This window comes from Notothenia rossii, assembly GCF_949606895.1.
Source record: "Notothenia rossii genome assembly, chromosome: 6".
NCBI lineage: Eukaryota > Metazoa > Chordata > Actinopteri > Perciformes > Nototheniidae > Notothenia > Notothenia rossii.
This window is the reverse complement of record NC_136909.1, coordinates 56,749,865-56,767,701: the sequence shown is the minus strand read 5'-3', so window position 1 is coordinate 56,767,701 and position 17,837 is coordinate 56,749,865. Positions and strand designations below refer to the sequence as shown.

The window sequence follows — 17,837 nt, the reverse complement described above, 5'->3', positions numbered from 1 at the left end:
CCCTTCCCTTCCTGATGTAATCTGCAATCTGCCATTGCACATTATAGATTATCAATAAATCATTTAGGGACAAGGGGGTGAGATTAAATAAGTTATACTTCTTCTCACTCCTTTTCGAACGCTAGATGTGGCACTGTTTATGTTGCTAATGCTGTTGTTGTTGTAAATGTCATTTTTTGTTTTGATTTCTCTTACATGACTATGCACTGCAACATTTGTTTTGTTTTGTAATTATTTATTTTACGTGTTCGAAATAAATGTATCAATCAATAACTACACTGTTAATGACGGAAGACTAAACCCAGAGTCCTCAGAACCAATGCATTCTAAATAGGGATGTCCCGATCACCTTTCTTTGCTCCCGATCCGATTCCGATCATTTGATTTTGACAATTTGCCGATACCAATTTTTCCCGATCCGATCTTTATGCAATGCATTAAGAGAAAAAAAAGAAAAAAAGCATTCAAGTTGTCCCTTAAGGTTATTTTTTTAATTTAAATTGGATATTCTATCCAACATGGATATAGCTTCTTTTTTTCACAGCAGCATTGGATCAGTTCAGTTGTGCAGCATTGGATCAAAACAAAATAAAGCTTATCAGTACTCGTTAGCTTACTGCTACAATTAGACACTGCGCCCTGCCCACTCTGTTGCCAGATTTGAGAGAAATATGCAACCAGGTCTATGAAAACAAGCCCCAAAGAAGCAACACATACATGATGTTGTGTAATTTGAAACTAAAACTAAGGCCTCAGGATGACTTTAAGACTTGAACATGGTCATTTTTGTTTTGTAACATTGAATTAAAAAAAAAAAAAAAAAGTATTTAAAAAAAAAGAAAAAAGAAATCCCGATCCCCTATTTTTTTCTCCCGATTCCGATCTTTTGAAAATCAAGTGATCGGCTCCAATCCACGATCACGTGATCGGATCGGGACGTCTCTAATTCTAAAGTTCAGCTGAAGCTAATAAGAGGCTTTGTTAGTCTGAATGAATTTTACCCACATATTGACTGGAGCTGTGTGTGTCTGTGTTCTAGGCTTTAGTGGGGGAGAAGGCCTGCTACCAGTCCGTCTCCAGCTACGCAGGACAGATAGTCTATTTGGGTACCAAGGTAGTGTGTGTGTGTGTGTGTGTGTGTGTGTGTGTGTGTGTGTGTGTGTGTGTGTGTGTGTGTGTGTGTGTGTGTGTGTGTGTGTGTGTGTGTGTGTGTGTGTGTGTGTGTGTGTGTGTGTGTGTGTGTGTGTGTGTGTGTGTGTGTGTGTGTGTGTGTGTGTGTGTGTGTGTGTGTGTGTGTGTGTGTGTGTGTGTGTGTGTGTGTGTGTGTGTGTGTTTTCCTTTTGTTTGTTTGTGCACAACAGCAACATATGCCAAGTTTTTATATTTTAAGTTAAAATATTTTGACTAAATTAGGGGTTGCATCTTAGTAGACTTAATTATTGTGTTACATTTGTTCAAAAACTCTTTGTATTGTATATATTGATCGTCTGATAATGTTGTTTGAGTCGGTGGTTGGTTTTATTTTTCTTAAAACTGATATTCTCTTGTGTTGCAGTCCGCTCACATCATGGCTCTGAGGAATTGGAGGGAGGTATGTATGATGTTATTTTAACTTAGTATTAGTGAAGACATCGATCTAACTATAGTTCCACTCAAAATAAAAAATGGTGTCTATTTAAAATATATATAGTTTTATTATCCCCTCCCTGGATAAACAGTTAATAATTATGTTAATAGTTATGTATAATTATGTATCTTTGTCGGATACATCTGAAAAAGTTAATAGTAAATATTTATCTTCAAAACTTTGCTGAAGTACAGTATCAAAGTAAAATAAATTGTATTTTCACCAAGAATCAATACTTTTTAGTTTCTGCATTTTCAAATCTTAATGTTTTCTTAATAAATCTTCAATTTGAATCACTGTGAATAAACTGCCTTTTTGGTACAAATCCCTGAGTACAAGGTTTTGATAGAAGATATGTTTCCTCTTGACCTCCTTTTACTTGCCCATGATTTCCTGTAAATCAGTAGACCATCCGCTGATGGCGGTGCAGTTGTTCCATGTTCCCTCAGGATTATCAAAGACCCCATCACCCAAGCCACAAACTGTTCTGTCTGCTGCCCTCTGGCAGGTGGTACTGCAGCATCAGGACTAAAACCACCAGACTCAGGGACAGTTTCATCTCACAGGCCATAAGACTGTTAAACACCTGAACTAAGAACATCCATAACATTCATCTGATTGCAACTCACAAATTATTCAGGGTGTCCGCGGGGTCTTAAAAAGTATTAAAAGTTGATAAATCAATTTAGCGAAGATTAAGGCTATTAAAAAGTATTAAAAAGTATTAAACGGCATTTTCCAATGTATTAAGAAGGTCCACAGCAACGACAACATGAAACACCCTTTAATTTACTGAAACGACATGTCGGAAACCCCCTCAAGGCGGCCCCATGCATAGCGCGCCGTAAAATGCTGCTTCTTATTTTAAGTTTCGTTGCCTTGCTCCGCTCTGTGGGGAGGAGGGGAGGGGAGAGAGTCTGTTGATGGGGATCAAAGCTGTCCGGTCCCACATGCTAAGTGCTAGCCAGAAAGCCGCGGCGTTTAAGTCCCGACTCTCCCGATGGCCAATCCGTGCCTCCCCTGACTGTACGTCGCTGACACACACCGCTGCAGTGCAGGCTCTCTGCACGGAGGAGCCTCGGAGGAGCTGCGGAGTCCGGGTGATGCTGCTCCTTCCAGGAAGAGACACATGTTCACTAAGCCAAACTATATCCGGTCACAGAGATCTGCTATTTTAAAGTAAAGTCAACACATATCGACCCTAAATATAGTCTATATTAAGAACGAGAAAAGTCTTAACATATATATCGTTTTTTGTAAACATATGACAAACGTTTGAGGGTGATGACGTCAGAGCATCGTCCTATGGCCCGGACAGCCCCAGCCCAATTTAACCCCTGGGTATTTGTGAGGGAGCTCCTATGGCATTACCCCGCTGAAGCTCACCAAAGTTTAATATATTTCATAGTTCAAAGTTTTGTCAATTGTTTTGTTTATTGGTCAAATGCTGGTTTCTGAGGAGTTTTACTGGAATGAAAGAACACAGTCTACAGAAGCAACAAAGCAGCATACTGCAATAAACCTGACCTTCACAGAGAGGTTGAAGTTCATGTGGAGAGGAGGCTTCAGTAGTCTGTCTGCACTTTGTTTAGTTGTGCTATCTTACAATCAATATAGTAAATGTGAGGTAAAGTGTGTTGCCAATGTAACCGGTTAGAGCTCGAAGTTGCGATGAGGTCTTAAAACGTATGGAAAGGGTCATAAAAAAGGTCTTAAAAGGTATTAAATTTGACTTCAGGATTCCTGCATATACCCTGTTATTTATCACTTGTATATAGACTCTTAATGGCACTATTTTATCTGTTTTATTGTGTTGCACTGTTGGATGAGCCTGTGACCTAAGATTTTAATCGACATAACTACACTGTAGCTATGTACGAATGACAATACAAGCTTTTAATCTTGAATGCAAATTTCTACCTCTAACTGCGTCTCTGTGTGTGCAGCGCATCGACTACCTGCTGAAGCAGGAGCATTTCGTGGAGGCTCTCTCTCTGGCTTGGTCCTTCCATGAGGGAACTGCTAAAGCTGTGGTTGGTGGGTTTACATTTACTGTACCACACATGACTTTGTATTGATGAATCTGTGGTCCTATGAATAGAGACTGTGCTATGTTTTGAACAATGCACCATATAAGCGCACTGAAAACACAATCGAAAAAAACTAGATTTTCACACATTTACAACTGAAAATGTATGTTTTTTACTTTGAAGATGCAACACATTCTAATTTGTAATTCCTTTTGTATCTGCAAGGTATAAGGTTGATACTACAGTCTGTTCTCCAGGGACCGCAGTTCCATAATTAGGTTCTATCTCACACAGGCTCCGCCCTCTACTGGACTCTATGGGTACTACTTTCATCAATGATACACGAGCGTTCGCACACTAAAGTTGTATAAAAGTAGCCGGCCAATCAGGGCGAGCCTACCTGAATGCGCGCATATAAGGCAGCTCCACCTCCTGAAAGTCATCCTTTTTTCTTCAGCGAGCAGGACAACACCTGACAGAGAAAAGTAAAAAGTTTGAAAGAAGTTATCATACCTTCAGTAGAGTCGCCACTTCTAGAGACCCGGGCCTGTCCTTCGTGCTCTGGCTTAATAGCGGGCGCCGATCCCCACCACCTCTGCTTCGAGTGTTTGGGGGACCAGGATATGGCCGAGGCGGTGACATTCACGTTCGCCATGCACGTACGCCATTCCAGCGGGGTGGATGGCTCCGTTTGCCGGGGAGGAGGATGGCGAGGACTTCTCGTTGGCGGACACTTCCGGGTCCGCCGTCCATGGAAGTCCACTGCCCAGGTCTGTCCGCCAGGACTTCCCCCTGGTGATGACCATGGCGGCGGAGTGTGTAGGGCTGCCGTGAGCCACCTCCAAATGAATATCCTGGTCCACAGTGTGGCCGCCGCTTCTTGCCGTGTGATGTCCCTGGCCACAGTGGGATCACGCCGCGTGGCACTTTCCAAAAAAAGACCATGATGATCTCCTGGGAGCCCCCGTGTCTACGGAAGGGCTCTTTGGATCGATTTCCTCTGGCGTCTTGGTCTACTACGCCATGCTCCTTAGGGACCTGGGAAACATGGTGCGCAGTAAGCCCCATACAGGGCTGGAAGACTCTCCTCGTCTGCCCAGCCTTCCCCCAGTACGGTCGTCGGTCCATGCACACTCTACACGAGGTAAGCGTGTGTGAGTGTGGGGGACACATGGTGCACTTACATTCTCCCCATGCTCCTTAGGGACCTGGGAAACGTAGTGCGCAGTGTATAGTCACTTGCGCTGGCACCTGCAGGGTGGAGCTGTGGGCTTATTCAGACCAATTAGGCTCTACCCAGCCAAGTAAACTGCGGCCCCGACTTCTCCACGGTCACAACCGGATGATAGGAAGTTGGGGTGCGGTGGCTGTTAACTGTCAGGGGCAGTGTGGTGGGTCGATGTTGTAGGACGACAGGGCGTTCATCCATTGGTGCTCCACCCACTGTACCCATAGTTCAGTAGAGGGCGGAGCCTGTGTGAGATAGAACGGGGGATTATGTATTGTAGCCCTAGTTCTATAAGCATAGGCTCTACCTAGGGGCCCTGTCTTTCCTATGCCGCTCGCTGAAGAGGGTGTAGGATGACAGTCAGGAGGTGTAGCTGCCTTATATGCGCGTGCATTCAGGTAGGCTTGCCTTGATTGCCCGGCTACGTTTATACAACTTCAGTGTGTGAACGCTCACGTATCATTGATGAGAGTAGTACCCATAGAGTCCAGTAGAGGGCTCCACCTGTGCTTATACAACTAGGGTTACAATATGTAACCCCCCGTTCTCTCCATGGTAAAAAGCTGTTGATTCAATTTCAATTTAGATTTTTGGGTCAAATATATGACCCGCTCTATCAAAATCAGTCGAAAGTCGCAACGGCTCATTTCAAAATAAACGTGGATATGCGTAAAAAATATAGTTTTTGGGGGTTCGGGTGTTTTGTTTGATTTTATATAAAGAAAGCCTTGGCTTTCAGAATATGACATTTTTATTTCCAAAATCACACGATAAATACATTTTTGAAGCTTGTAAAGTGAAGATGACAGCTCTCACTCGCCACTCTGCCGTTCCGCAGCGCTGCTTCCCCTCCCTTCGGCTGAAATCAGCGGCGCCGGATTCATTTCAGAAGTGGGGGGGCAAAAGTGTGTGTGTATGTGACATACTTGCCAACCCTCCCGATTTTCGCGGGACACTCCCGTTTTCCTCCCGGGGTCATATTTATCTGGCATTTCTCCCGATTTCTGACTAAATCTGATTTGTTTCATTCTAACATAACGCACCAAATGTTACTATTTCCACTCGGACTTCAATACAGCTACACCATTGTTTGGTTTCCATGGCAACGTGTCTCTTTAGTAGCGCGAGCAATTGAAAGTCTGAGAGGGTGTTCAGGAGGAAGATAGTAAGAGAAAACAGAACAAGAATGGACAACTCTGCTCACTCTTTTCCTGTAAATTCCTCTTTCTAATGATATCAGGATTGTTTTTGTACTCCAAATATTAAGCAAAATACAGTGTGGCAAAAATGTATTTAGTCAGCCACCAATTGTGCAAGTTCTCCCACTTAAAAAGATGAGAGAGGCCTGTAATTTTCATCCTAGGTATACCTCAACTATGAGAGACAAAATGAGAAAAAAAAATCCAGAAATTCACATTGTCTGATTTTTAAAGAATTTATTTGCAAACTATGGTGGGAAATAAGTATTTGGTCACCTACAAACAAACAAGATTTCTGGCTCTCACAGGCCTGTAACTTCTTCTTTAAGAGCCTCCTCTGTCCTCCACTTGTTAACTGTATTAATGGCACCTGTTTGAACTCGTTATCAGTATAAAAGACACCTGTCCACAACCTCAAACAGTCACACTCCAAACTCCACTATGGCCAAGACCAAAGAGCTGTCAAAGGACACCAGAAACAAAATTGTAGACCTGCACCAGGCTGGGAAGACTGAATCTGCAATAGGTAAGCAGCTTGGCGTGAAGAAATCAACTGTGGGAGCAATTATTAGAAAATGGAAGACATACAAGACCACTGATAATCTCCCTCGATCTGGGGCTCCACGCAAGATCTCCCCCTGTGGGGTCAAAATGATCACAAGAACGGTGAGCAAAAATCCCAGAACCACACAGGGGGACCTAGTCAATGACCTGCAGAGAGCTGGGAACAAAGTAACAAAGGCTACCATCAGTAAAGCCCCTGTCACACTGTCCCGAAGTTGACACCCGATGGACACACGATTAAGGAAATGTTCAAATTCGGCTCTGATCGTTACATCGGGCAATTCTTGAGGGCATCTTAAGCCATCGTATGACCGCCGGTGGAGTTTCTCAGGCTCCGGCAGCAACTTCGGGAGCGGTGGCAACATCTTTGGCAACACAATGCATTGTGGAAGGACCTTTTCGTGTTGACTTCGTGTGTCAATTTTGCCCTTCGTAAGGCATTCGTGAGGGCATCTTAAGCCATCGTATGACTGCCGGTGGAATTTATCAGGCTCCGGCAGCAACTTCGGGAGCGGTGGCAAAATCTTTGGCATGTCAAAGATGGCTTAAGATGCCCTCACGAATGGCCCGATGTTGCTACGATCAGAGCCGAATTTGAACATTTCCTTTATTGTGTGTCCATCTGGTTGTTTTATTGCACAACAAAATCATGTAAACATATTATGTAAATAACCCAATTTGTGTTCTGTAAAACTAAAAAGGATATAATATATTATTTTGAAGGCGAGGATGTTGTTGTTGCTATGGAAACAACATGACGGAGAAAACTTAATATCTTCTACATATAAAGACGGAGAAAGTAAAGAACAAAGTCGGAAAATATCAGTACAGTATCATAATACTTTAACATAATTGTTTGTGTTTCTTTCGTTGCAGTTGTATGTCTTAAATGTAATGTAAATGTTGCCTTCGTGTGTGGTTCGGTGCCATCTTCGTGCGAAATTCACAATTCCATATTCGTGTGTCCATCGGGTGTCAATTTCGGGACAGTGTGACAGGGGCTTAACACACTACGCCGCCAGGCACCCAAATCCTGCAGTGACAGACGTGTCCCCCTGCTTAAGCCAGTACATATCCAGGCCCGTCTGAAGTTTGCTAGAGAGAATTTAGATGATCCAGAAGAGGATTGTTGAGAATGTCATATGGTCAGATGAAACCAAAATAGAACATTTTGGTAAAAACTCAACTAGACGTGTTTGGAGGAGAAAGAATGCTGAGTTGCATCCAAAGAACACTATACCTACTGTGCAGTGGCGGCTGGTGGAAAATATTTTTGGTGGGGCTATGGAAATGGTGACAAAACCATACTAGGGCATTTAAAATCAGGAGACTAAATATGAAGTGTGTGTGTGTGTGTGTGTGTGTGTGTGTGTGTGTGTGTGTGTGTGTGTGTGTGTGTGTGTGTGTGTGTGTGTGTGTGTGTGTGTGTGTGTGTGTGTGTGTGTGTGTGTGTGTGTGTGTGTGTGTGTGTGTGTGTGTGTGTGTGTGTGTGTGTGTGTGTGTGTGTGTGTGTGTGTGTGTGTGTGTGTGTGTGTGTGTGTGTGTGTGTGTGTGTGTGTGTGTGTGTGTGTGTGTGTGTGTGTGTGTGTGTGTGTGTGTGTGTCATACTTGCCAACCCTGCGGGAGACTCCCGCATTTCTCCCGATTTCTGACAAAATCAGATTTACTCACCACTGTTTCCACTCGGACTTTAATACAGCTACACCATTGTTTGGTTTCCATGGTAGCGCGTCTCTTTAGCAGCGCGCGCAACTCAAAGTCTGAGAGGGTTAGGAAGATGAAAACTGAACAAGAATCGACAACTCGACCCTCTGATCACTCCTTTCCTGTAAAATACCGCTCCAGCCCAAACATATGCTCCATGGTGCCACAGGCATTGTCCTTACAACTACAATAAGCATGCAAATGTTAATCTACAGCTCCGGCGATCCACTAGCACCGGAGTCTACACCTGCAGAAGCAGCCATCCCCTACTGTAGCGTCACCTTGGATACGAGTCTAAACAACTCACAGGTCAGGGCGCTGAAAGGGCGCCCTTTGAGCATCAGATCTGACGACGCTGATTGGCTGAAATTATGTTTCGGCGGCATAGTTTACAGATAGCAACAGTCAGCTTGTTGGCTGCAGCTGCTCTGGCTGAGGGCTCCTTTCTACCGCCCGGACGAGAGAGGGTAATGATACACGCTGCGGCCAGGCAGGAAACATGTGACTTATCAGTAACTTTAGACATCGTAAAACAATTTTAAACGAGATTTTATTGTAGATTATACATTTTACTGACACCAACTATATCATATTTACCTTGTTCTTTAAAAATACAAATAAAAAAAATATATTTTTGGGAAATATATATTTTTATTTATTTTAAATTTTTAATGACAATCAAACATGTGGGAAGAGGGGGGGCGGCACCCCTATGGGCCGGCCGCCACTGCTACTGTGAAACATGGGGGTGGAAACATCATGCTTTGGGGCTGTTTTTCTGCAAAGGGACCAGGACGACTGATCCGTGTAAAGGAAAGAATGAATGGGGCCATGTATCATGAGATTTTGAGTGACAACCTCCTTCCATCAGCAAGGGCATTGAAGATGAAACGTGACTGGGTCTTTCAGCATGACAATGATCCCAAACACACCGCCCGGGCAACGAAGGAGTGGCTTCCTAAGAAGCATTTCAAGGTCCTGGAGTGGCCTAGCCAGTCTCCAGATCTCAACCCCATAGAAAAACTTTGGAGGGAGTTGAAAGTCCGTGTTGCCCAGCGACAGCCCCAAAACATCACTGCTCTAGAGGAGATCTGCAGGGAGGAATGGGCCAAAATACCAGCAACAGTGTGTGAAAAACTTGTGAAGACTTACAGAAAACGTTTGACCTCTGTCATTTCCAACAAAGGGTATATAACAAAGTATTGAGATGAACTTTAGTTATTGACCAAATACTTATTTTCCACCGGAATTTGCAAATAAATAATTTAAAAATCAGACAATGTGATTTTCTGGATTTTTTTTTTTCTCATTTTGTCTCTCATAGTTGAGGTATACCTAGGATGAAAATTACAGGCCTCTCATCTTTTTAAGTGGGAGAACTTGCACAATTGGTGGTTGACTAAATACTTTTTTGCCCCACTGTACGTGTGTGTGTTTGTGTATTTTTGCGTTTGTGTAAGAAACCCTGGCTGTTGTTATGCCTGCTGTGACGTTAAATTACTCCGTTCTCCGCTTGTAATTATGCCGTTACAAGCTTCAAAGTTGTATTTATCATCTGAATTTGCCGAAACAAGTTTAATATTCTGAAAGCCAAAACTTTGTTTATTTGAAATCAGATAAAAACAAATAAACTGTAACGGACCCTGCCGTGTTATCTATGATTACTATACGCCTTACATTCATAATTTCAGCGGGAGGGAGGGGGAGCGGCGCTGTGGAAGACCAGAGTGGCGAGTGAGAGCTGTCATCTTCCCTTTACAAGCTTCAAAAATGCCTCTAGCTAATGAGATTGAATATAAAAATCAAACATAACAAATATATACACAGCTAGATCAGATCGCGTTTTAGATGCCACTTTAGAGTAGAGGGGAATTATTGAAAAGTGGGGTGGCCAATGGCCCCCTGGCCCCCCCGCTTCCGGCGCCCTTGGCTGAAATTATTAATGTAAGGCGTATAGTAATCATAGATAACACGGCAGGGTCCGTTACAGTTTGTTTTCATCTGATGTCAATTAAACAAAGTCTTGGCTTTCAGAATATTAAACTTGTTTCGGCAAATTCAGATGATAAATACAGCTTTGAAGCTTGTAACGGCATAATTATAAGCGGAGAACGGAGTAACTTTACGTCGGTGTTTCTCGTGAGTGTTTTCCCCGGGAAAAAAACAATACACACAAATGCAAAATTACACAAACACACACACACGTATACACACACACTCGCGAGCTTCCCCCAGACCAGTAATCCAAACGAAAATATCTTCCCTCCGTAGTATTTTGTTCATTTGCTCCGCTAATAATCAATCAGATCGATGGATCCCAGAGAAGAGGAAACTTTAAAGGCCTTTTTCTCAAAATGATGACTCGGTGACAGTCATTATATAATGTGACATATTTTGCTTAATATTTGCAGTACAAAAACAATCCTGTTATCATTAGAAAGCTAGGAATCTCCTCTTTCCAACAGTGTATACAACTCAAAATGTGTCTTCGGGTCAATGCCACTGATTTCGATGGAGCAGGTCACATATGTCAATTATCAGATGAGCACAATCCATTTAAGAAACATTGAACATGGTATTTTGCCCCTGGAGGTTTAGGACCCAGGAGCAGATGCAAACCTTGCCCAGTTTATAACTCAGCCATGTTCATGTTCATAATGTTTGTACATTTCGATCTATTGAGATAGTGGTGCATTGTGGGTACACAGTGCAGTCAATGTTGCTGACAGATACTGTACTGGAGGTGTTGCTTCAATTCAGAAAACCTCTGTTGGTAGTACGTTTGGAATCTTTGCATATAATTCACTGAAGGAAAATTAAAGTGCTACATGTTTTTCATGAAATGACAATATGCCTGTTTTTGTATGAAGATAACATTCGATGAGTCAGATATTTTCAATAGAAAATGATTCAAATAAGAAAATAGTTGTTTTGATGTGAACGATGTGTTACATGTGTTTAATCCAGGACTTGTTGGAGATCAAATGAAAAAGAAGGGAGTTGTAGGGGACAAGGTAAGATCAGGAACACTACAATTATTAGCATTAATTGTAATATTGTCTGCCATGGACAGTGCACCACAACTTTCCTGTGCTCATGTTGACTCTGTGTGTGCAGATGGTGGAGATTATCTTCCAGTTTGCAGAGCATGCTCTGAAGAAGTGTCCAGAACATGGCAAGATACAAGTGATGGAGCAACACTTCCACGTAAGCTAACCTCCTTACAGCACAACTCACAGTGTCTGCACAGCGGGGCCAATACAGGGAAGGCATATTCCCAACATATCTATATGTTTATTTACCTTCATTTAGAGGAACCTTGAACAGTTTAAAACATTATTGTAGCAATCCAATGGACTGCATTCCAGATTATAGTTTTTAACTCATTCATATCTGTAGTCCCTTCACTGGACAGATCAAAGTAAGCAAACGGAAGAGAGTAAAGACGCACATTAAAACTAAAGATATCCCAGCTAGAAATGTTTGGCTCTAAAAATATTCTGAGAATGTTACCATTCATTGTTCTAGGAATGTTTTCAGAGGGAAGTTTTATTTTGGTTCCCAGAATGTTCTTCTGAAAGGTAGGATAACGTTCTCTAAAAATTCACATTCTTAAAATGTTTGGTGATAACCTTCTTAAGATTTTTTTGATAACCTTCTTAAGATGTTTTTGATAACATTGTTAGAACATTGTGTCCTACTATTCTTAAAACGTTTTCAGCTGGAAGTTTTATTTTGGGTCCCAGAATGTTCTTCTGAAAGGTAGGATAACGTTCTCTAAAAACATTTTAAAAATGTTTTGTGATGACTGTCTTCAAATGTTTTTGATAACATTGTTCGAACATTATGCCCTACTATTCTTAAAACGTTTTCAGCTGCAAGTGTTTTTGTTGTTCCCAGAATGTTCTTCAGAAAGGTAGGATAACTAAAGACATTAAAACATTCTTAAAATGCTTGGTAATAACCTATGTTAAATGTTTTTGATAACATTGTTAGAACATTATGCCAAACGTTTTCAGCTGCAAGTTAGATTTTTTTATGTTGCCAGAATGTTATTATTTTAGAGTAGGATAACGTGCTTTATCGTTCTGATTCATCAGAAGTATTTTTTGTTTTAAAGCTGCGACCAGCAGCTAGTACAAGTCACTGTCGGTGTCACATATACTGGAGGGGACCCATAATCAGACTCGGAATCAGCTGGTGAGCGTAACATTTGTTTATTAGAAAAGGGGAGCTGGGAGTGGAGGTTGGTTATTGCGGCAGTGGGAAACAGTTGTTCCAGGGTGGGTTGAGAGGCCTGGCTGGTCTTGGGAGTGTGGAAGGCCTTGGATTCCTCCTTGGAGAGACACAAAAATTAGTGTTAGGCAAAAGCAGGCAAAGTTGTCAAAAGATCTGCTGTCAAAAAGCTAGAGCAGCCCGCAACAAACCGTTCAGGGCAACAATCCGGCAGGAAATGAGTGCAGGCTGCAGGCTTTCATAGTGTGGCTGATGAGCAGGTTGCACGTGTGGTTGATTGGAGATTTGTATGTGTTTGTGTAAACAAACACATACAAACACTAACAGGGGTTTCAGGGACGGGCAGTGACAGTCGGTCCGTTCTTCTATATGTCTGTTGGTCTGTTCTTCTATATGTCTGTTGGTCTCAAATCTAAAGGGTGAATTAACAATTGTTATCCTCTTTGCATAAACAGTGTTTATACGCAGCCCTCACAAACCACATACGGCCAGATAGCTTATCTAACAGTTAGAACCTACATACGAAACACAACCTTTATAGTCAGAAAAAAAGTGTGATTATTTTCTGATATTTTAGACATATGATATTATAAATACTGTGGGCCTACATACCTTAGTGTGATTATAAGTGCATGTGGGTGAATATTGGCATGCAAATTCGTTTTTATACGTCCTATTCATTGTCTCAATGCACTCATACGGCCATTATGCAAATGAACAACTCGGCTGCCGGAGGAGAGTACTACCAAGGTTAATCGGCGGTACTCCTGGTGACTGAAAGTGGCTTTTGTCATGATAAAAATAAATCTATATGGTTTTCTAAATGTTATTCTTTCAATATGACAATAGACATGTGCATAAACAACAAAAGCACATTTTATGAATAGTAGGGCATAATGCTCAAACAATGTTATCAAAAACATTTTAAGGTTATCAACAAACATTTTAAGAATGTTTTTAGCAAACGTTATCCTACCTTTCATAAGAAAATTCTGGGAACCAAAATAAAACGTTGGGCGGAAAACGTTTTAAGAATAGTAGGGAACATTGTTCTAACAATGTTATCAAAAACATCTTAAGAAGGTTATCAAAAACATCTTAAAGTTATCACCAAACATTTAAGAATGTTTTTAGCAAACGTTATCCTACCTTTCAGAAGAACATTCTGGGAACCAAAATAAAACGTCCCGCTGAAAAACGTTTTAAGAATAGTAGGGCATAATGTTCTAACCATGTTATCAAAAACATCTTAAGAAAGTTATCACCAAACATTTCAGAATGTTTTTAGAGAACGTTATCCTACCATTCAGAAGAACATTCTGGGAACCAAAATAAAACGTTGCGCTGAAAACATTCCTAGAACAATTAATGTTTTTAAAACCAAAAATAGCTAGCTGGGAACTCACACATGCCACCGCAAACATGCAATATCTGCTTACAGCTTGTCATGAATTACGTGCTTGTTTGGAAAATGTGGTGACATCAGATTTTTTAAAACATCCTTTTCAAACAAATGCAACAACTTGTGTTTTATGACAACTTCTGCTCAATTCTGTTTGTTGTAAAGCACTTCGGGACAAACCTGGTTTGTTTTTTAAAGCGCTCTACAAATAAATCTGACGTTGACGATGACCATGTTGATATTTCACATCACAGGAACGTTTTATAAAAAAAGAATAACCTCCCGAAAACCTATAAAAAACGTTCTATCTCACACAGGCTCCGCCCTCTACTTCGTGTCGAAATTGCTAGAAAGCCAAAACACAGGAAGTATTTGCGTTTTGCCTTCCAGGGCTTAGCCTACGAGTACAACAGAATACCGTTCAGCTACTCCCTGTCCCCACGCACGTTCAGAAAATGTGTGACCACAGCGCTTCAGCCGCTTCGCGACCATGGCATAAGGGTTTTATTTTTATCTCAACGACCTCATAGTCATGGCCAGGTCCAGGGACCAGTCTTTAGCCAACCGCTTATGAAGCGTTTTTTGCAGGGGATCAGGAGACAGCGCCCAGTCCCTGGGGAACTGCAATGGGAACTGCCATTTGTGCTCGAAATAAAAGAACATTTATAAAATGTTACCCCAACACATGGGCTTAGGAAAAAAATATATAGATTTCCTGTATTCTGGTGCATTTTAACAGGTGGTTTGATACTTTTATGTGGCTATACTAGCATGAGGAAAATGATGGGTACATTTTTTTATTTCATCCAGTAGTAAAGAAAGGAAACATATTTAATTATTAATTCAGAGCCGTCTTTGAATGAATAAAAAGCAGTTTAAATGCCAATTTTTTTGTACATTTATATACAACAATACATTTTTGTGAGTGCATTGAGAGATATTGTTGTGGAGAGTCATTTATATATAAATCGCAAAATACATTTGTGAATCCTTCTGTGAGCATTTATTAATATTGAGACCGATCTGACTCGATACAGATGTTAAGTTCACCTAGGAATGGTATCATTGACTTAAATGTTCAAATAAATGTTGCTCTTCTGTCTATATTGGTCATATGATGCCGATTGACTGAAATTTTTCCTGTTCAATATCCCCACTGATTTCCTTAAAATTCTGGGATGAGAGTCCACATCACAATTTACTCTAAACTGTAATTTCCCTTTCATCACTCACCTCAGCAATGGACCTCTCTCCACTGTCCCTGTGTTCTGCCTCTGACTCACTCTCAACCGCCTAGATGTCAAGAGAGGTGGTGAAGTGATCATTATTTATTGAGCAGTATACTCTTTCACATTGAATCATAACAAGTCATACTGAATGTAAATACAACTGACTCTAAAGTAAGTCCCAGTCTGTGACATTGGACATTTTGAAGACTCAAAGTCCCAAGCAGTAGGTAGAATATTAGCTAGTCTATGTAATGTGGTCAGAAAATAAATAGTTAACTGAATACTGGGATGGAAATTGCCTATAAGCACTCAGTAAAACATGAACACACAAAAAGCTTCTGAATGATAAGAAGTATAATTAAAACATGATGCACATTACCATTTTGAGAGAGAGTACCGAAGTTAAAGAACTCAGAAAATAATCTCTTATCGAACTGAGGCTCCAGTAAAACACACTGACTGCGTCTCTACATGGACATCAGTAAGCCGTTTATGAGTATTATCCCGGTTATGATCATATTGGGGATATGGTGTTTACATGAGCACAGAGAGATCGGGTTATTCATGTTCCCTGTTTACATGATAAATACTAGTGTAACGTCCGAGATGTTAAGGCTTCAATGATACTTCTGTGTAACAAAAACTCAGGAACTTAGTACTTTTTGGAGAGTCCCAGATAGCGCCTCCGTTTATTATTGTACAGTCACACCACGCTCTCCTTCACCACACCAGGAAAGACTGCGCATGCTCACAACACATGACCTCTCAACCCAATGCTTACACTAGTAACCTGGCATTTTGATGCCTTTTCTCATCTAAACTATTCAGTATTTGTATCTCTCTATCATGACATAAAGACGAAACTCCTCTCCAGAAGTGAGACGCTTTTGCCGCCACCGCCGCCATCACTGTTAACTGATTAACTGCTACTAGCTGATGACTTAATTTCCTCTTCTTTGACATTTTTTTTCTTATGTCCAGGTTATCTGGGGGAGAAAACATATCAAACCAAGAGATTTTTGCTGTATTAACCATTTCCTGAACATTTGGTGTGTGTGCCTTACCTCCACTACCGGCATCGCTTCATACAACAGATCTGAGCTGTCCAACTATGACAACACTCCTTGAACATGCGCGCGCTATGTGAGAATCTGCCTTGGTACAAAGTAGCAGCGAAAACATGGTACGGAGTTTCATTGATTTGGGCATTCTCTCAATAAGTAAGTGGAATAGATTTGATAGTGAAGCACTGACACAGCGCTCTACAAAGTGCAACGAGTGGATAGACCGATTCACAGACTTTCCACATGCTAAAAATGGGGGGGTCTAAACTAATCATTTCAAAAAGTGGGGGGGACTTGTCCCACCCTCATATAATGACTGCGACGCCCATGCCCCAACAACTTCCAAAAAACATCCTCAGAATGTTGATGGCAAAACGTTCCACCTTTGTTAACACATCACATTAAAGGAACGTTTTATTCTTTAGATTCTTAAAACATTTTCTGAATGTTACTTTGAAAATGTTCTTCTTTTGTTATCATATAACATTGAGGGAATGTTTTATAAAAGAACATCTGTAATGTGTTACCCCAACAACGTCCAAAAAACATCCTCAGAATGTTGCAGGCAAAACGTTCCACCTTTGTGAACATATCACATTAAAGGAACGTTTTATAAAAAAACGTTCTGTCATATCAGGCCTTAATAACAAACTCAAAACATCCTCTGAATGTTGCAGTTAAAATGTTATGTCTACCTTAAACCTTAAAGGAACATTATTTAAAATAATAAACACCCTCAAAAGGTTCTTTGAACATCAGATTAAAATGTTTTCTTTAAAACATTATTAGAACCTGTAGGTAACGTTAGCCAAAGTTGTGAGAACGTTCCCTGCTAGCTGGGATACTAGAGATAAAAGTGAAGTCATGAAGGCCGTAAAATAAAATTCAGGGTCAGTGCTTACAGAGCAGAGAAAGATATTTCAGATATACAGTATACATCCCCTTGCAAACAATGGAGATACAAAAATGTTTCTTTTATTGTGACAACAACATTTTTGACACGTCCTTTCTCAATCAGACTTGGAATTCGGGGGAATTTTTATATATATTGGAAATAATTCCTCACTATTATTTCCGTAGTTTGGTATTCTGATAGAAAGTGTATTGCTGCTCCCACACTGTGTGTGTGTGTGTGTGTGTGTGTGTGTGTGTGTGTGTGTGTGTGTGTGTGTGTGTGTGTGTGTGTGTGTGTGTGTGTGTGTGTGTGTGTGTGTGTGTGTGTGTGTGTGTGTGTGTGTGTGTGTGTGTGTGTGTGTGTGTGTGTGTGTGTGTGTGTGTGTGTGTGTGTGTGTGTGTGTGTGTGTGTGTGTGTGTGTGTGTGTGTGTGTGTGTCCCTCGTTTTGTTAATGTGTTTTTATTTTAATGTGGAACAAAACAATTCTTCCAGATATTTAAGATTATATTCAATCAAGTATTACATCAAGAATATAAACATATCTTTATGATTATATTTGGTTAGGGTTATGATTGATCCATGATTGTGTTTGATGTAGCCATTTTGTATTATTCATCAGCTCAAACAGTTGGCCAGTGATAATGATGGTGAAGATTATG

The 17,837-nt window shown here is 41.0% G+C and overlaps 1 protein-coding gene across 3 annotated transcripts in view; it reads left to right on the top strand.

The window, feature by feature from the left end:
* Positions 1-17,837, top strand: part of vps8 (VPS8 subunit of CORVET complex) — an 82,740-nt gene that overhangs the window by 26,818 nt on the left and 38,085 nt on the right. For all 3 annotated transcript variants that reach the window (XM_079687894.1, XM_079687893.1, XM_079687895.1), the window contains 5 exons: positions 1,040-1,114; positions 1,556-1,591; positions 3,574-3,664; positions 11,320-11,366; positions 11,470-11,559. In XM_079687894.1, the coding sequence (XP_079544020.1) occupies positions 1,040-1,114; positions 1,556-1,591; positions 3,574-3,664; positions 11,320-11,366; positions 11,470-11,559 (339 nt within the window). The remainder of the gene's footprint in view (positions 1-1,039; positions 1,115-1,555; positions 1,592-3,573; positions 3,665-11,319; positions 11,367-11,469; positions 11,560-17,837) is intronic.